This window comes from Chroicocephalus ridibundus, chromosome 6 (genome assembly GCF_963924245.1).
Source record: "Chroicocephalus ridibundus chromosome 6, bChrRid1.1, whole genome shotgun sequence".
Lineage (NCBI taxonomy): Eukaryota > Metazoa > Chordata > Aves > Charadriiformes > Laridae > Chroicocephalus > Chroicocephalus ridibundus.
Genome location: NC_086289.1, coordinates 19,005,293 through 19,025,714, shown reverse-complemented (window position 1 = coordinate 19,025,714; position 20,422 = coordinate 19,005,293). Strand labels below are relative to the sequence as shown.

Sequence of the window (20,422 nt, the reverse complement as noted above, 5' to 3'; positions counted from 1 at the left end):
GTTCTCATAACTGAAAGTGCTTGCATGCCAGCTGTGCAACCCTAACTCATGGTGGTGAGATGAGTACATAGGATGGATGCCTTAGATGCCACTGTACTTGCTGCTGTGAGGAAAGGCTGCAGCCTAGAGCGTTAGTCATGTCTCCATCCTCTGTTTGAGGTCCTCTAAGCAGCGTTGTCCAAAAAAACCCTGAGAACTTGGGATTCCATGTGTAGAAATTAGGCTTGCTTTTTTCTTTTTTTTTTTTTTTTTTCCTGAGAGGATCCTGGCCTGTCTGTGGTTTGCAGGTTGAAATCAAGTTGTTTTTTTAAGTGTCAAAGAGTACCTTTTGGCAGTAGGAATGTAAGCTTGGGGTCGAGCTCTGGCATGGGCATGTGGAATCCTTCTCCTCATGGAAATCTAGCCCAGGACAGTGTTTTTAATACAGCTCCAGTGAGGCAAACCTCCTACTGAGCACGGCTGGTGGGCTGGGGGTAGGGAAGGATGCCTATCACTGACACTTCTGGCATTTCTTCTCGGCTCTTAAATTGCTTAATTTTTTTTTTTTAAAGGCTCATTTAGCAGTTCTGAGAGATATGATACAATCACTAGATCCCAGAAGCACCCTGAGTGTTAAGGGCAGACTGCGAGACCTCATGCCCTTCATTTTTCTGAGATCTAAGGTTAGAAACACATGTGTCTTCTGAGCCTGCAAGAAGTTAAAATTGTGGTTCCTCCTCATGCTTTTCATATCTGTGCTTTTAAACTCACAACCTGACCCGGTGTATTTTGGGGACTCGGTAATCTTTGTGCTATAAAGGGGTCTGGCAGAAGATCCACACACCCTTTCCCTCCTCAGTTTGTGAAGTCTCCGGGCAGCCTCACGTAGGCACGGTGCCAGGAGCCTGCCCATCCGCGTTGCCCCTATAGTCCCACATGTAAGGCTGTGACTCAGGCTGACCTCAGGAAAGATCTGGAGGACAAGCTGGACAGTCAGAAATATGGCCAAAGTGGTCTGTGCACCAACTTGCCCCATAACTTCGGGGCAGTCCACTCTGCTGCTCAAAGCCGTGGTTAACTAGGGCAGCTCCTCGCCTCCCGGAGGAGTCCTTACCCTGGGGGCAGATCCAGAAGCTAGCACGCTTTTAGCTCCCTTCAGCCTCCCTGGAAATCCCTGGGAAGCTACCTGGAGTACAGCCCTTCACCTAAGAGCTAATTCCTCCCTCAGAACCCAATTCTGCTGTATGCTCACTGCTCAATTACCCAGGATAAGGATGAGGTGGGATAAACTAGATAAAGCAAAAGACTCGTGATATAAAACATATGTAAATGAGACTATAAGAACATACTGAGTGTGTTCACCTTTGCCATCAGCTCTCTAAAGAGAAGAGGAAGAGCTTTAACTAAAAGTAGGCGAAGCTGCGTCTGAGGTGAGCATAAAACATTTTCTGTGAAGAGCTCCATAATAGAGGCATCAGCTGAAGGCAGGGCCTGATTAATCCACAGCTTAGGTAAGTGTGTGTGCCTTTCAGATGATGTCCCATTTTTAAATTAAAAAGAAAACCCTGTTCATTGAAAATGAAGTTGGAACATTATTTAATATGGGATCTGTTGTGGGATCTCCTTGGAAACAAAGTAGTTGTGTCCTTATGGTACTGTCTGGTGAAGTGAATTTATGAATACATATTTTGCGATATCATCATTGCTGAAATCAGAATGACACATGACTGTGCTTTATTTCTTATCAGGGAAAATATTTTGTGGCATCTTGACTATGTTTATAACAAGGTATTTATCAATCGAGTGGATAAATGTTTCAGTGTCGACTGTGTTTCTAGCCGTTGTTAAATGCTCAATAAATCTATACATACTTGGAAAAAACAAAGCTTTTCACACTGAAGAACTGTTTAAGAGCTCTGTAAAACCATGTAAAGAAATTAGTAGTATTTTTTCTGGAAAACGCAAGTACTGTATATATTTGAGAGAGGGATTCTTCCATTTTCTCCATGAAAATCAGTTCCATCTGAGTACAGACTAGTTATCCCCGAATCCCCTTATCTCTTTATCTGCTACTTCAAGTATTATCGGGGCATACAGTAATCCTATTATGCATCCACCTTTCTTTTGAAAGTGAAGGGAGGACCAGAGGTCAAACGACAGACCCTTTTTTGAAATCCAGTGGAAGCTTCCTTGCACTGAGGTCCAGGTCCAGAGGAAACTTTGGCATCTAAGTCCTTCTGCTCCCCTAACTCCATCTAGCAGCTGGTTACGGCCGCAGGCAGATGCAGCCTACAGCAGCTTCAGCTTTCATTGTTAATGTTCTCTGGTTGCCTAATTCTTGGGACTGTGTGCCCCAAAGGTGCCTCAGTTGTGAGAAACCCCAGCAACCGAGCACCTACTTCCAACTCTCTTCTCTTGCAGATAAGAGGAGGAACACTTTACCCCCTGGACGGCTTCAGGAATTGCTTGTGCGCTTTACCCAATGGCAATTTAATACAGAAATACGTAAGTGTTCACAGGACACGGCAAGACAGGTGAATACTTTAAACACTAGACTTTTAAAATAGATCCATTTTTTATATGCAGGGAAGCTTTTTGTCTATGGTGCACAGTGGAACACCTTGAAAAAGGTTCTTCCAAGCCTCTCCTCTCAGATCTGGAGGGAACTCATAGGCAGGACCCTCTCCTACAATAAATTCTCTTTCTTTTTCTCAGATGTGAAAGGGAATCAAATTGGATGTCCCCCACTGGGGCTGAGGTAGCTAGCAATGTGCTAGCACAGAAATGAGGGTCCCGAGGCACCGGTGGCTGCAAGAGCTCCCACAGCCTGTGCTCCACCTGGCACATTTGTCATCTGAATTATTCACCATTCTGCGTGGTCTCAGCGAAGGGCTGACACTGCAGTGGGGATGAGGACACTGATTAGGTTCGTGCCCCATGGGTGCTTCTTACAGTATGTGATGTCTGTGGTTTTGTCAGAGTCTTGGAGGAAGGAAAAGTGCTGAGCAGAAAACCCAGTAACTCTGCGTGCTTGGAAAAGAACACCTTGATGTCTTCACCATTTGCAGTTCAGCTCTTGGGAGACAAAGAGGGAGGAAAGGGTAAGGGTTGTCACAGCCAGGCTACCAAAATCCCATTTGCCTTTAATCTTAGTCTCTCTCTCTGCTGACTTTATATTCCTCTTTCTGATTCTTTTGTTTAACAGAAATGGGAACCTTGAAAGGAGACAGGTAGGTTTTAATTCAGTCTTTTAAGAAAGGAATCAAAAGGAGAAAAACCAAAAGCATGAAGGCATTTGGCAGTGCTGAATTAAGTGAAATTTTTAAAGTGCTATTAAGTAAAACACAAGTTATTGAGAGGAGCAAGGCTTGACACACCCTCTCATGTTGGCTAACTTGAGTGGTTTCCATAACCATGTAGCTTTTGCAGATATATTTTTGAAATGCCTTGTTTCCCCTGAGGAAGAGCACAATTAGCCTCCATTCTGAACTCAGGGAAAAGCTGTTGCTTGCCCAAGACGCAGCTACAGGCTTAGGAGCCGTCACGCCTGCTCTCGGATGTGACCCCCCCTGCACAGCCACAGCACTCGTTCCATCCCATCTTTCCCTTCGTGGCATTCCAATGGTCTCTTCTGCTTACATTAAAAACCCAGCACTTTCCTTCTGACATGCCTTCAAAATACGGTCAGCCTTAAAGAAAATATTTGCAGAACGTAACATCTTTATGCTAAGTAAAAAAATAATAAAATGTGATTCTGTAAAATTGGAACGTCCATAAAAAATACTGTCTTTATTAGTGGCTGCAAAGGCTGTTCAGGGTATTACACAAAACATATTTAGGAGATAAGGAAAGATTATCCACTTGGCCTTATAAAGCACTGAGAGGACGGCATGTCATTGCTGTAAAATACTTCTTAGGCAAAATATGTTAAGCGTTGCATTCCTTAAGCCACAAACTAGGAGTTTCTTGGTCTTGTGCCGACCCTTTACTGATTTGTCTTGTACAAAATATCACGTAATTAGCAGGCTTTGTTTGGAAAGGTGGACCAGAGGGGGAAGATCTTGACAGCGGGGGCCAGCGTGCTGGCAGGGCTGTAGAAGGAGCCTGCAGACTCACACGGCCCACAGAAGAGTCTCTGCTGTGTGTCCCAGTCCAGGGGTGGTTCACCCTCCGCCTCAGAAAGAGCTACCCCCAGCCGCACCACTTTATAGAAGAAATTAGAAATAGTTAACGTTTGGAAGACATTCCTTTGACTTTAGTTTACATTGCTAATTACTGTAATTGCTAACAAACATACCAGGCCAATCACACAGTTAACTGCTGGTTCCTTTTATGATATTGGTATCCAGTGCTGCTTTGCTCTTGTTTTAATGGATGCTGCAACGTAACCCCATGGTGAATTCATTATATAAATCCAGTCCTTTTGGTTCAGATGAGATCTTAGCTCTGTGGTTAGACTAACATCAGCGTGGCACGTCTCTGTGATACCTGATCAGCCACCTGCCTCCAGCTCCGTCAAGGCAAGTAATAAGCCAGAAACACATGAAAACTGGCAGTGATTAAAAAGGCAGAAAACTGGAGAATAAGGTTTAATTGCTAGTGCCTCAATTGTGCCAGCATAATACTACGAGCACTGACTCATCACAATAAGCTGATTTCTAACTACAGTGCTGTGGATTTTGAGAAATGAGAGAAGAACGTTTGACAGGGTAGACAAATGTGAAATTGCTCATAGCGCTTAGGCGCCATCCCTGCCCTTCCACAGTGCTTTAATTTGCAGTCTGTAAGTATAAAGGGATAGCATATTTCAGGCTACTACAGAAAACCTTTAGGATAACTCTCTATTACACGATCACTGTGATTGTGAAGCTCGGACCTGATGACTCAGGTGTGATGACTGCCAGTGTGATATTGCTAATAAAGCGTTCTGCTGAATCACCTTCACCTCCTTCACCGCTGTCTTTCCTAAAGATGAAGTGTAATTACTGCTGACTCACACGGGCACATACAGCCTGTGAATTTCAGGCAGGACATAAGGTGAGAATAGCCCTGCTGCAACTGTGGGAATTGGGGATGCATGAGAGGAAAAACTGCATGGAGCCCAAGAAGGGAGGCAAGCACGATGGCAGAATTACTGTGTCCCCTGGCCAACAAAACTGAGGGGCTACCCCAGAGAAATCTGAACTATTTGCAGCCTGGTTGGGGTACGGTGGGAAATCCAGCCAGAAATCAAAAATTGCTCCTTCTTCTCCAGAGATGCAGTCTTTGAACTAAGAATATGTTTGTTAATTGTGTTTGAAATATTCAGCAGGCCTGCAAAAACATGAAAACGGGTGAAATGGTTTAGATCAGCCAAACCTTTGGTATAGATCAGCCAGACCTTCGTACCTCCATCTTCTATTCCTTGCTAAATTAAATTCAGATTTGATTTGTAGCCCTGGCCTTTGCCAAATGAAAGGAGTAAAACCCCTGTGAAAATAGCAAGGGATAAAAATACATGTATTTCTCAGTTATGTTTCCAAATCAGTGAAATTAGCCGAGGCTCTCAGCACTCATCTCCCCATCACTGGCCCATCTGTCAAATGTAGGAGTTAAAATAGATGTTTAAGAGGAAGCAGATGCTGGCGGTACAACTGTATCAGCGCCTCCTTAGAGCAGAGGAATATTTCCTTCAGCAGCACTGAGCCGCAGCCCAGCCCTCGCCGGCCCATCCGTCCCCTCAGCCCTGTGCCTGGAGCTGGCTGGGCTCTGCTTGGCAGCCGGCATGGGAAGCGAGGAGCTAGCGGATGGTGGAACATATCCAGGGACGCCAGTCCACGTTCTGTCCTTTTTCGCTTTTGTGCTGCTTGCCAGTTTGAGAGGCGGTCACACACGTCCCAAATTTACTGAAGGACAGAGACGCTTAATTTGCACCATTATGTGAAGGGAAATCCACACTGCCCGGGAAATCATGCGGGCTCGCGGTGCGGTGTTGAAAAGCAGTGCCCTTTGGGGAACAAAAAGATGCTTGAACATAATGGGCCAAAGTCACTCCGGCAGGACTGGCATTAGTTCAAGAGGAATTGCCCTACAGATACTTCTCCCTCGCAAGCAATCTCAGACCGAGCTCTGTCATGTAGTCACAAAACCAGCAAGCTTTTAGTAACATCAGAGATTAGTTGCGCGAGGCCAGAATTTAAAATCAATTGGCAAAAATACATTAGAAACCACTGCGCAGATTTGTCTCCATAAAGGCCCACAAATAAACCCTTACATAAAGTACTGCAGGGGCTCCCATGCTGTTCCGCACAAACTGGTGACTCAGAGCAGGAAAGGCAAGAAGTTGCTCTGACAAAAATTGAAGCTATGGATGAAAAAAAAGCCCACCACAGTCTCAAGATTATTTTAAACCTGAGGCAAATGTCCCTGTGGCACCTAAACCACAGGTTATGTGCCTATGAATTACGCTGCTCTATTTACCAAAGGAACGGTATAAAAATAAAGGTAAATTATTAGAAATTTATTCTGGTTTCCAGTTTTGCTGGAGCGGTAGTAACCCTGCTGTCTGAGAAGATCCTTCAAAAGTGTTATGAGAGACCATTTTTGTAAGTACTGCTTTAACACCTATGCCTTGAGGGTTTAAAAAATACTCAGTAAACAAGAGGAATTGGAAAACAGGTAGAATGGTGTGTGGAAAATGTCCGTGGGCCACTTCAGAAAGCAAACACTGGCACTGTTAATAATGCTGCATTAAGGGTAGAGAAAATGCGCTTCCCATTCTCTTTATTGTTTTTAATAAAAGATTTTTCATTTTGTACATCATGACCATCCAGTGAAAACCGGGTTTTTTTACTGTCTTTTGTCAAACCTGTCTGATTGCTAACAACTGCAGCTATCAATTAAGCTATTACCCAGTCCTTTTCCCGGCCAAAGGGCTATAGACAAAAACATTCTCCTCTTGTCTCCTGAAATAACACTTCAACATGTTTCCCTGCCAGATAGCATACAGCAATGAGCATTTGACAGAGCTTTCCTCCACAGCTTCCCTCTCCTCCGATTGCTCCTGTAGCTCCAGGGGGACTTTTGCCTTCCTCCCTCCGGGCTGCCCTGCGATGGGTTCTCCTCTCCTCTTCTGCCCCAGCTGCATCCCTTGGGCCCTCCTGGCTTTACGTGTGGGCCAAGCACTACTTTCTCTGTTGCTGATCTAAAAACAGAAGGTGGCAAATATGCCTTACATTTTTAATTCCGCACGTCAGCAATGCCAGGCATTAAATCCCAGAGCTGAGAAGCCTTTGAAAAGGCTCCCAAGAGGGATAAGCAAACACCAGAGGGACTAATATAATCCACACGGAAAAGGAAGAGAGGGCAATATTATGTATTTGGAATTCACTCTGCTCTGTTCTTGCTGCCCTAACATGATAATTAACTATAAATATATGTCTCTGCCTAATTGTTCCTTGTAATGGCATTGCTGCCGTACATTCATTCACCGGTGGCTGAGGAAGGCGTTAGTACAAACTTGTGATCTGTAGGCCCGCAAGGGTAAAATTTTGCCTTCTCTGAGGATCTTTTAAGCCTCTGATTATTTAAAATGACTGCACAGACCTCTCTCTCTGCATCATTGCCACACTGGCAGAAAGTAATTCTTTTCCCATATTATCACCCGAGACCAGACAGACTGTATCTGCCAGGGCGAACAGCTTCACGGCCACCGTGACCCTGACCTCAGCTCAGGTGTATGCCCTGGGCAACTTCCTGGAGCTGGCAGGAGTAAGATGTGAGCTGTAATAACTAGCTAGCAAGATGTGGTCTGGGAAACAGACTTCATCTCTCTTTTTTCCCATTCTCTAAGTAATGACTGAAGCGCGAGGAGTAGAAATCCAGCACGACCTCCACTGTCAGTTCGCTGCTTGGGGCTATGGCTACATGACAGCTCGACCTGCACTTGCACAGAATGTACACTTGTAGCATTTGTATGACATTTTATACTTAAGAAGTAGCATATTTTTCACTGGATAAAGTGCAATGTTATTTTTGTAACCGATCTTGATAATAAAAGGATAATATTTGACATTTGCAGTCCACTGAAAATATCAAAATACTATGTTTTCTCTAATTGCTAGCTAGAATGAATATCAGAGTCAAGTTCTTCAGTATTCAGCTGCTCATGGATTTTGGAATAGAGGAGCAGAGCCTTCACTCATACTCATCACAGAGTGCATCGCCCCATCGCTCTCTTCCAGCTGCGTGGGAACACCTTGTACCCACTTCTGTTGCTCTGACAAGGTCCACACTACGTTCAGCACAGGCCCAGGCAGTTCTTCAGTGGTGCCTTGACCTTACACTTTTGCATGAGCCAATGTAAAAAGTTGAGCAACTGGTCCCAGCACAACTAGGATGCTGCGAGAGGGGCCTGTGAAACACCCCTTTTGTTTTTCTCCAGCATGGTAAAGGTTTGATTTGGAGGGAAATCAATGTTATTCAGTTATTTAGCGAATAACTATCATGTGTGCCATACAATTAGCATCTGCTACTCCCATTTTCTCAGCTGCCGCTAATATAGCACTCAGCACTAACCCACCACTCCCAGGCTGACATCAGGCCTGCAGAAGATTTACTTCAGCAATAACACCTATCCCTAAGGCATCCTTTCTATCTCCTACTGGTGGGGATGGTTCTTAGCTCTTGTTGAGAGGACTATGAGTGGTCCTAACTCTTCTCATCTCAATTGCTGGGGTCTCCTTTCCACCAGCAGGTTGTTCCTGTGTGCTGGGATTATATACTGCCCTGGTGTCCTTCCTCAACAAAGGTGTTGACAGACCTCTGAAAGTGATATTGTCCAACAAGTCAGACACTCAGTGTCTTTCAGAAGATTATGCCAGGTAAGAAAATGATGCTCTTATAGCCTGATAGAAACAGAAGTGCTACGGCTGGGGAGAATGGCTTGGAAGTTAATGTTTCCTGACTTCCCAATGCTGAGCAAAGGGTAAATGGTGTTGCTGGTGCAGCTGCTGAGGTGATAATTACAGACACAGAGACCACGTGCTGGTCTTGACTGTGCACCTTTGAAGGCAAAAGGGAGGGTGGGGCTCTCCCAAGGGAACAATAAAGTGGAGCAGAAAATGTTAGGAGCTCTTCCATCATTCATCTTTTTTGATAGATGGAGAGCTTGAAGGATACCAATATTTGACATATGATTGTCACCTGAACACAAAATCATCTGTAACTGTACCCATCCAACTCTGCAGCTCCTGCGTGTTTCTGCACTGTGTTGGTCTGTGGCCTGAGCTTTTTATGGGGAGGGGAGAACAGTAATGGCTGTGTCTGTGCTCTGAGGTTACGGATGGATCTGTTTTCCTGGGGTGAGTGGATTTGCTATGGTCCCCAGAGCCAAGTCAGAAGTCTGTACTGGATCATAATATTCTTGACCTAACCTGATGGACCTGCAGTATGTAATTTAGCTTTTGTAATTAGTTGAGGAATAGAACTGGGGTTTTTGCTTGTTTGGTTTTTGGTTTGTTTGGTGTGCTGTGATTTTGTGTTTGAGGGGTTTTTTTTGTAAACTTCTATGCATTCTACTGTAACTGTTGGGTTAAAGTAAGGCAGCTGGATGCTTTCAGAACCTGTCTCCTGGTTAGATGTTGAATTAGCTCCAGGCATGGGAAACTGGAGGGAGATTGTGAGTGGGAAGGCAAGACACAAAAGCAAAGCCTTGCAAGGAAAAGCCTTTAAAAAAAACCCCAAGATACAAAAGCACACACAGAAAACCACCTCACCCTGAGCTTTCCCTGATTTCAGTTAATGATACTTGCTGCATACTATGAATTGGTCTGTTAAAACGATGTTTTCTCAAAGGAATATCAGTAAGAGGCATTCTTTCAAAAAAAAAAAAAAGAAATCAGATACTTGCTTTTGATGGATTTGACTTCATGGTTAACTACGGTTGTGTGTGTGATTGGGGGAAGAGGGGACTACTTAGGGCAGGAGTTGAGCTGTGCGAAGCTTTTTGGTTTGTTTTACTATTTCTGCAAAAGAGGGGAATTGCCATGTTGGTCCCGTTGCCACCTTGTCAAGTGCATAGCAGCAGCCACTTTCATGTTGCTCCTAAAAGCAAGGTGTAAGATGCTGCAAATCCAAAAGCATATAAAATATTATGATGACCTGAAATATGAAGAAATAGCAGAGGTATTACCCCAATAACACCTTTGAAGCAAAGAATTTTTGTTTTATTCTTGCCCACTTGTTTCTTTTACAGTATAGTAAACTGTAGACCAATTTCTTCTCTTGCAGACTTCCAGTTTCTGGTATACTATGTTTGCTTCCTTGTTCAATACTTACTCCTTCCCCCTGAATCGGTTACGGTTGTTAACTTACTGTAACCATAATCTTACTGTCAGAAAGCCCAGTCTTTAGCTGTTGAGCAGCCTTATTTTTTCCCCTTGCGCGCAAAGGAAGCTGAGGACGTAACGCATGTAACACGACTGCTGCACGTTCAGTGCACTGCGATGCCTAGAGCATCTTACAAAATTATCAGCAACTGAGCGGAGCCACAGCGCTGCGGTCGTGCTTTGCCTCGCCAGAATTAACCCTGGTATTTTCTACCTCGCTGTTTGAAAGATGCGCTTACCGAGATCAATGCTGGGCCACCTGCAGCGAACACTGCAAAAACAAAAGTCGATCTGCCTTTTCTGTGTGAATCTTACCAAGCTCGCATGAATTTTGTCGCTGAAGCAGAAAACACTGTTCTTCACATGGAAAAAATGAAAGCTGACCAACTTAATGACTAGTCCAGAAAGGAGACAGACAAAGGCTGGAGTGTTAGAAGCAGTTTGCAACAGGGGGAGGAGGAGCAGGGAAAAGATGAATGTTTTAATGGTGGAAATGCCATCCTTAGAATAAATCATTCAGTGGAGCGCACCAGTGATTCGATCTGCCTGGCTGTCATAAGCTTCACAGACAGTCTATCGAGCACTACACAAACGATATGTACGTTCCCCAGGCCTTATTGTATGAGACACGTGAAGCCAGTTGAGCGAGGAAAGATGGGTACTGAGCTGTGCTGTGTTTTCACTGGTGCAGTTGAGGACCACACTGCAGGACTTTTACCAGAGCTAGCTGAGAGTGGTATTTCTGCCTTAAGGATAATCCAAAGGTCCCTTTCCAAACGGGGATGAAAAGCCAGATCACCCATTTTTCATGCAATGAAGTATTACATGGCCTAGAGAAGGGATTTGGGAGAGGTGGAAAAGCTGTTCTTTGCTCTCAAGCACTTACGAGCTATTGCAAAAAGAAAGCAGTAGTTTCCTCTTCTCGTCTATGCAGAATAAAGCAAGTAATTAGGAGCCTAATTTTAATTAGGCTAAGGCCTCAGGAGCCTCTTTCGAGGTAAGAAGAGGAAATAATAATTGGAAAGCTGTAAGGAGGGCTGTAAGAACAGGTTAAGCCAATGCCAGTCAGGAATGGCTGCAGTACAGGTGTCTCTTGAAACAGGAGGAGAGGCCTCTCAAGAGAGGATTTAGCGCAGCCTTACCTTCTTCTGTTTCACCCTCACAGAAACATTTTGTTCTTGATTACACTTCATTTTAAAGCTCGGAAGTGACTGAGAGGGGTGGGAATTGTTGCTTTATGTATATATAAATACCATAATATTTGCCATGTTACCACTAATTTACTAGATCTACCATACAAATTGGGGCAATTTGCCTAGACATATGTGTAATTACAGAAAAAGACATTCACTGATTGCCTGTGAAAATTCTAATTATCTTCTCGGGAAATGTTCAGATGCTGATCTTCCAGGGTGACAGATCTTTGTTAATATTAAGCACTAGCAAATTTCAATTTAATTTTCCACGGTGAGACTAGACCTAGCCTCACAAAAGTGAGTACGGTTAGGAGGAACCCAACTTGAAACACTTATGTTTGAAGAATAAAGTGCTGTGCCACCCACAGGCTATAACTGAAAGTTAGATACCATAGACCTACAGAGCTCTAGGAGTGAATCCAGTTGCCCACTCTGTCACCTTAGTGGTGGAAATACAGATCTGCAATGCAGCTGGAAAAGTGTCTTCCTAAGGGCATGAGACCATGCCCTAGGTTTGCGAGCTCTGTTTCAAGGACTGCATCTGCTTTATAACTTCAGATTTTGAATAGGATGTGTCTGAAAGAGCAGCAACTAAGACGCATACTTGAATCCCTGTAGCTAAAACAGTTTTCCAAGGGTGGTATGTTTTTTCTCAGTTTCTGATAAATACTATAAGAAAAATACTGGAATGCTAATATCTTTTTTCAGTTAATATACCTTAGTGTTGCTAATGCTGTCCTCTAGGAGCCTGTTACCTTTTTGATGGATGCAAGCTTTAGTATTTTAAAAGAGGAAGGAGTGAAACTGCACTGCTTTGTAAGGGATCGGAGACGGGAGAAATCCTTTTTCTCTCTGGACTGAGGGAGGGCTTTGGAGCTGCTGAGCGATGCTGCGGCACTGCGCTGCCTCTCTGCTGGGCCAATAAAGTCCTGCAAGGCATCTTTGCAAAGAAGCTGGCTTAAAGCCAAAGCTTGGTCAAAGGAACCTGTCTTCTGGTATTTTCAAGTGATTTATGTCTCAGCCAAGAGAAGGACAAGTAAGCATTTTCAGTTGTGATGGCTGGTCACAAAACTTGACTGGAGCATAAGAAATGCTGCTTTTCCTCACGCTGGAAGGCTTCTGCTCTACGCAGTAGCCTTGCATCTGGTTTGCTGAAGCAAAGTCCCACAGAGAGGCAGAGGAACCTTCAAGCCACTTAAGTTACAAATCTCTCTTCAGTTCACTTTTTTCTAGAGCGGGGAGCTGGTGGTGCAGCGCGTTTCATGAGAGCCCCTGCCCAGTAAGACACAGTGTGGTACTTGGTAGATTTTGAGACTGGTGGATGACGTTGGGGAAAGGAGGGATCTGTGTCCAGTGCAGGCTTTGCGATGCGGAAGCTCTAAATTCTTTCCCTAGATCAGAAACGTGCTGTTAGTGCCGTGTCTTTTGCCTTTTGGGAGTTGCTTTTTTGTAATTAAACTCGACCTCTTCCTGGGAAACCCTTGACTTCGTGTGGAACGGATTGAACTACACTGCATCCTGTCACTGAGTTAACGTATTATGAAATCTCATATGAAGTATCTGGGGTCCGCCTGGTGCTGGCTAGCCTGTTCTTACTCTGTGCTGGTCTGAACTGCCACCTAGGAGGAGCAGGAGTTTACCAAAACCTTCTGTCCCCGGGGCACCAGGGCCCTTGGGAAACAACGCACCGTGTTTTCCACTCTAAGCGCGTGCAAGGGTAGGTCCACGCTGCAGTGCCAAAGGTGAATGGCTGGCTCAGAGACAGACACTTGATTTTTATTTTTTTTAGGGAGTTGTTTAGTACTGATGGCAGTTCAGCTGCGTTCCTGGGTCTAAGAGGAGAAAACCCAACCTCCCAGTGCCCAAACAGCAGTACCGCTGCAGGAGGCAGCACAATGAGCTAAGTACCAGGTGAAAACGAGCCAAAAGGCATTAAGTGCTTCTGTCTAGATGCATCCATGCAAGTATCACATATGCTACAGCTCGGCAGGTTAAGTCCAGCCATCAGATTAAGACAGAGCCCTGCCAGACAGGCTCGCCCACGGTCCAGCAGGATTCCTGGCAAGGTCTGTCAAACCAAAATAGTCCAGTTAAATTTGCTGAGATACAGGGCTTTTTTTTTTTTTTTTTTTTTTTTTAATAATACAACTCATAAGGTGAATACTTCTGAGGATCACTCATTTAGTGAAGACCTTGGATTTCATCTTCAGGGTCATGCCAGCTGTTGACCTGAGATACCGTACCACAGCCAGCTTCAGAAACGTCCCATGGCACAGAACAACCTGGTTGTGCCTTCTATCACAACTGAAGTAGTTTGAAGAAGTTGAGAAAATAGAGCGATTGAGCTGACACAGTAAGAACCAGGTGTATCAAAATACAATTTATTCTTAAAATGGCTAGTTTACACATAAGAGCAAGGGTTACATAGGGAAAAAGTGCAATTAGTGGAGGAGGCTTATTTCCCCTTAGAATTTATTGTCTCACTGCACTGCAAGTACCTTCAGACTCAGGATGTTATACTTCTCAGCAATGGGCAAAAATGTGATTTTTACATTTTGATGTTAACACCATTTCTGTAAAGCTAAAAGATGTGCCGGTATTCACACCTGCTGAGTACACATTAGACAATTTCTCTGAATTCTTGCATGAAACACAGTTTGACAGCTCAGAAAGCTAAATTATAAGCATACAGATAAAAAATACACATTACTTTACTGAAGTAAAAAAAAAAATCTTCAAAAAATGAGGTACAATAAAACAGAGCAGTTTTTTCTATTTATGTGCAAGCCTATATTCAGTCTAGAAAAAACTAGTAGCAACCCTGCTCTTTTAAAGAAATAAGCTTTCACAACGTGCAGCTAACTCACTGTCTTCAATATGAAGGACCTTACCTATGTTACACACTTGTGAAAAGTCATTGCTAACTCTGCAATAGGGAGCAGGACACTTCACCATCAGATGCTGTAAGATCAGCTCAGGTGATGAGTCAAATCATCTCATGCTGCTACAGACTAGGAAGTTTGCAAATCACTTGGTCTGTTTTGTCACCTAACCCTATTTTTTGGCATGTAGGGTGGTTTGGTTTTTTTTTAAAGGCACGTTTTTCTTTTAACATTAAAAGGTAACCATCTGCCTTCTAAGTGAGTAGGATGATGAAGTCAAGGTTAGATTTGTTCTCAGATGCAAGACACTTATTATTCCCAAAGCCAACGAGGGCAGACGTGTCTTCCCAAAGCAGCAGTCACTTCCACGATCCTCTGGATCCTTTTCTGCATTCTCCTTTTTAACCCACAGAATTGAGATTTCTAAAATCTGGGATTTAGAAGACCAGCTTTGGAAAGAAGAAATTAGAACACTGTACATCTCCAAGTTATACAGCGCATCCTACCTCTTCCCTTTCTCCCACTTTTCCATTATCCTCTCCAAGTTTCTTAACCTGTACTGACACCACAAACCCCAGACGCCACAAGCCTGTACAGACCCACATTCCTACCTGCCTCTGCTACAAGCACATAGAGGGTCATAGCACACCTCCGTCCCGACCACAGCACCTCATCTCTATAGCACTCCTAATAGGTGCAAAATTCACTGTGATGTTCTGTTCACGTAATGTCCCTGTGCAGGCACACACACTCTCACACATGCAGTTACTACTGCTTGCTAAGATACCATTGCCTTCCATACCTCCTCGCGAGAGTCTCACACCTACTGACTCAGCGAGAGCCTACAGCAGAAAGAAAGCAGCGTTTACTTAAGATAGGGGCATGCTATCTCTATAGTAGGTGGCGTACACATGGGTTTTATCTTGGTTTTCTTTCTTTCCAAGGATAAGTTTTGGCTAAGAACTTCAGTAGCATAATATGGTTTAACAAGTCCCACAGACTAGTGAATTTGGATTTGTTCAGCCAGCCAAAAAAAACCTGTCGGGTGGTTTCATCATGTAGTATGTGAACCAGGAAGCTGACACTGTTCTGTTGCCAAATGGAAGAATGCTTCCTCACTGGTATGGATCACCAATACGGTGATGAATTTTCAATCCGACCCAAGCTCTGCCACTGGGGAAAGAGACCACTGGACAGCCTCGGACTGCCTAGTTGATCAGGCTCTCTCTCTTGTCCTCTCCTTGGAGTCTGAAGATCTCCACAGTCTTTCTCGGCAGATGGTATCTGAACGCCATCAGGCTTCCACTCTGCGTGGACAATCTTGTAATTTTGACCCTCGTTATTGTCCCAGAAGGTATGTTCTCTGCTTTGGTAAGAAATGCAAAACTCTATCTTCTCTTCAGAGGAAACGGCAGGAGGCACGTCAATGGAAAATGAGAAGGTGTCATTTTCAGAATCGTTGTAAACATTGTTCATGTACACACACTCAACGTCCGTGTAGGTCTTCCACGTGTCAAAGGTGATTCGAACCTGAACCTTTTTTTCGAAGCTCATGTTTTTTACTTTCACAGTGCCCGAGAGCACCTTCTCTTGCAGGGTGCAGTTCTCCAGGCAGACCAAGTTCTTCTGCAGGCGATTCCTGAAGTCCAGGTAGTCAGCTGAGGGTCGAGGGAAACCCAGAATCAAGTTTTTCTCCTCATGTAGCTTTAAGCCAGATGTTATGTTTTCAAGGCCCAAGAGGTCAAACTGAAGATCCCATCCAGGTTGCTCCTGGAACTCGGAGAAGGTGTGTATCGCTGTCAGGGACAGCCCCTTCGAATCTGCAAACACAACTCGCTTCTTAGCTCGGGCCGCCGAGCGGTTCCAGTCGCTCTTCTGAGCTTCGGAGTCACGTTTCACGTGAAGACACGGTCTAAGAGGTTTGAATCTGTTCACAAAGTTGTTTCTTTGACAGTCCTCAAGGGGGCTGAGAAAACTCTTCAGGGGTGGAGAGTGGGCTAAGCAAATTCTCATGGCCACGTCCACGGGCATGATGGAGCTTGGCAAGGGTCTCGGGTCCAAGACCTGTATCATTCTGAAAGGAGCAGAAACACAGGGTGTTATTATTTGCTACATCAGGTAAGAAGCTTCTTAAGAATGCATATTTGCTTCATCCGCTGTCTTAATTATTCATAGCCTCGTCTTTGCACAGCTTTAAATAATGCAGCCTAAATTAAAATTGACAGTTCAAGCTAAGGAACCAGGGTGAGAGCATTCAGTCATTTCTTGCTAATTCTGAACTCTTTCGATTCAGATGTAGTCTCATTTGCATTTTCAGAACCTCTGAAAAATAGATTTTAGTGATAGCTAATTAAACACGTTTCCTTGAAAATATAGAAAAGAACGTTCTAGTAACCAGTAAAATGGATCCAGTTACAGTGGAAGCGCTCGTCCACTTCAGCTTTCCTTTTAGAGACTCTGAGCCAGTTCTTAAAATTCCAGCAAGTTGGATTAGCTGCTTCATCTCCGAGCAGAGACAGCACTATATTAAGCAAGTTGCCCATCCCACCGGAGCATCCAAGGGGAGGCTATGTACCTTGATGCAGAACCCTCGCTCTGAACAACCATAAATGCATTTGTTTGGCACTCTGGTTTTGGTTAATTCAGGTGAATAAAAATGCTATAGCACCTTTGGAAGTATTTTGGATGAGCTGTTAACCCTAGTCTAGGTAACAGAGCTCTTCTGCACTGTTAACATTGACTGATGAGTGAATAAGGGGGTGGGGGGGAAGGGAGGGAGAAGCTTCAAGAACTGCCTTAAAAACATCTCCTTATAATCCCCAAAGCCCATGCCGAAAGCCTACTGCAAGTATTCAATAAGAATGCTACAGCTTTATTTGTAAAGACTTAATTTGTAACCCCCCCTCTCAGATGACGAGAATCACAATTACTATGCAAGAACACAGCCCATTCAAAGCTAGTGAGCTTGAATCTGCAAAAAGGGGCTTCAAGTGCAGCACGACCCTTCTAAGGTGGGTGCAGTCCTTGCTGAAAATGTTGTGGTTTTTTGGAGTTTTTTTTGGTGAGTCATGGGGAGCCAGAGCATTTGCTTTGTCACTTAAATAAATGGCTTTCTCCTTCCCAGGGTTCTCACTGGTATTCCAGAGCCCTGCCAAGAAAAGCAGAATCTGTACTGGCCTCTCAATTCTTCTCCTTGCTTTTTTTATCATGGCAGGATTTGCCATAATAAGTAGGATGAGGAGAGTACCAGCAACAAATCAATCAAATTTTGCTTTGCTTAAATAGGAAAAGAACCAAGGCTTTAAAAATACTCTCTGCAACTTTCATGACCATCTACTAGGGCTACTGCTCCTAAGTTTTGCAGCATCAAAAAAAGAGGGAAGGGAAGAAAAAAAAAAAAAATCCAAACCCTCCCAACCTGAAAAAGGCAGGCTGCTAGAAGAGGCAAAAATGAACTGACAGCAAAAAGGGAGGGGGGTCCAGCAGCATTAGCAGCCACTACACAAGCCTAACCTATAAAACCGAGGGAGAGCAGTGGAAGTGTGGGGGCTCCGTTCCCCCAGCGGCTGAAGGTGGGTGGCCGGCCGCCGTTCCGGCGGGGCTGGAGCAGGACGCCCGGAGGACGCGGGGCGGGGACGAGGACGGGGACAAGGCTGGGTGCCGGCGCTTACCTGCTGCAGTGCATGGGGCAGCGCAGCCGCCTGCTGCTCCCGGGGCCGCTCCGCGCCTCGCCCGCCCCGCCGCCGCCTTTATGGGGCCCTTCCCGCGGCGGGCGGCCAAGGGGCGGCACCGGCACCGATCCCGGCCCCGGCCCCGGCCCCAGCGCCGGGGGGCGCGGCGGGTGTGTGCGGTGCGTGCCCGCGGCGGGGGGGCGGCTGCCGCCGCTTCACGTGTCCCGGCCGCGCGGCGGCGGCTGCACCGGCTGTGGAGCGGCGTGTGCCGCCCCTCGGGGACACCCGCCGGTTCCCTTCTCTCCCCTCTTCTTACTCCCTCCTTCCCCCTTCCCCCCCCCTTCTCTTTTCTTTTTCTTTTTTTTCTCTTTTTCTTTTTATTTTTTCTTTTTCGTTTTTTCTTTTTATTTCTCCTTTTTCTCCTTTTTCTCCTTTTTCTCCTTTTTCTCCTTTTCCTCCTTTTTTTCTCCCCTCCTTTCCCCCACTGTTCCATTCCCTTTCCTCCCCTTCCACCTTTCTCCCCCTCCTTCTCCCCCCCTCCTTTTTTTTCCCTTTCTTTTTCCATCCCTAAGGCCCAATGCCCTACTGTGTTGCCTACTTGTGGCACTTAACTCTTCCTGTTTTCGGGGTTCTCATGTCTCACTGCAAGTGTTTCGTAGGGGTGTCCAAGCAGAGCCCTCCCTGCCAGGACTCAGTCTGCCTGAGCGGAGCCAGAGGGGAGCAGGGAGCTGCAGCGCTGTAGGAGCCTGCTCCGAAACTGCACCTTACGCTCTTGTTCTCCTTAGGAAAGGCAGAAGAAGCCTCGACAGAGCCTCTGGAAGGCAGGCAGGAGTTTCAAAGTGAGCTTGCTCAAACATCCGCCTTTTCAAGCACCTGGAAAGCAAACAGGGATTTGCTACACGGGATTTCCGTGTGAAGGTGAATATTGTTTCGCATGTCACAGTAGGGCTGCTTCAAATCACTGCTAAAGGATGTTACCTTGTGGAACAGCAGTAATACCCAGTTGAAATTACAGACTCTCAGCTTCGTTGAAAAGGAGCTGGAGCCCTACATTGTAAGATAATGTTGCCGGGGCCAGAAATCTGTCATCCTGTAATGTAACTGTCCTTTGTCCTCAGTGAAAAAGTACTTTTGGACATTTATTTTCAATGGTGCTGATGGTTTTTCACCTCCCACGCGTGGTGATGTGCGCATTGTCTGAGGATGTGGCAGGCCCTCCTGTGCTCTACATGAAGCAAAGGGGGCTTACAGGGATGGACAGACGATACAGGATTTTTCTGGCTAATGCAAATTGCTTTTCTGTTCTTGCTTTGCGAGCAGAGATAATGAAAAGCTCCGCTGCTATGTGTGAGAGTTTATTAGGAGATGGTGTGTGAGCATGAGTGTGGCAGGTGGTGACAAGGACACCTCCATTTTGGATTCAAGCTACATAGATGCAGAGAGAAAAAACTGTCACGAAAAGGCTGGAGAGGGAAGACTTCTGCTGACTGACGTGTGGCACACGGATCAGTACGCTGTCTCCACGGATAATGAGAGTATTCATAGTACAGTAAGGCTTCAGTGTCTTAGCTCGGACCCATGGTGACTGAAGTTCCTGCCTTTCGTGCCAGTACATGACACGAGGTGTCACGCAGATGAAGCCTTTGGAAAGTACTGCTCTGTTCCCTGCCACCAGTTATTCAGGACGACCTTCCCTGGTCCTTCACTTCCCCAGTTGCACCCCACCGCTCACATCCTCTTCCTCTCCCTTCCCTTCACCATCTTATCTCTTGGTGACAGCCAGCTCCCTCTCAAAGGCAGATGATACTTTCTCATCATTTGGCTAGGGAAAGCGCTAGAAAACAGTACCTGTGCTCTGGAAGCCTCGCCAGTTGGAAGGGGTTTATTTCTCTTTAGGAAGAGCTACAAATCCTTCCTGGGAAGGAAATCTGCTCCCTGCCTGGCAGCAGTAAGCAGAGCCCACGATCCCCCAGGGGCATAAGGGAGGGTCGCGCTCATGGCTGGCACTTACCACATCTCCTCTATTCCCCCGTTATAAAACATGAGCGAATAACTCTGGAGAAGTTTTCTGAGCCTGTGGTACCTGAGTGTTTGTCCTGGGCTGATGCGTTACTGGGAGCACAAGAGCAGCTGCGGCTGCTGGATCACACCAGGCATTAAATAACACCTGGGAAATTATTTTTATTCCATGTTTGAAGCCTGCATAAAAGGAGTCACCTCAAGGTTCCGCTACACCTATTTCTGCGATTATGTAGTAGCTCTGTTTGCTGCTATAAAAAAATGTTGTTCCTGTTGTGTTAAAATACCTGTTTTGCCCGGTTTAGACA

At 45.3% G+C, this 20,422-nt stretch overlaps 1 protein-coding gene across 1 annotated transcript; it reads right to left on the bottom strand.

Annotated features, from left to right (window-relative positions):
- Positions 1–13,907: 13,907 nt before the first annotated feature.
- Positions 13,908–18,254, bottom strand: PPP1R3C (protein phosphatase 1 regulatory subunit 3C). Its single transcript, XM_063339679.1, has 2 exons — positions 18,096–18,254; positions 13,908–16,498 (listed from the first exon to the last, which is right to left on the bottom strand). The coding sequence occupies exons 1-2, from the start codon at positions 18,107–18,109 to the stop codon at positions 15,553–15,555; spliced, it is 960 nt and encodes a 319-aa protein (XP_063195749.1). The 5' UTR covers positions 18,110–18,254; the 3' UTR covers positions 13,908–15,552.
- Between the last annotated feature and the right edge of the window lie 2,168 nt (positions 18,255–20,422).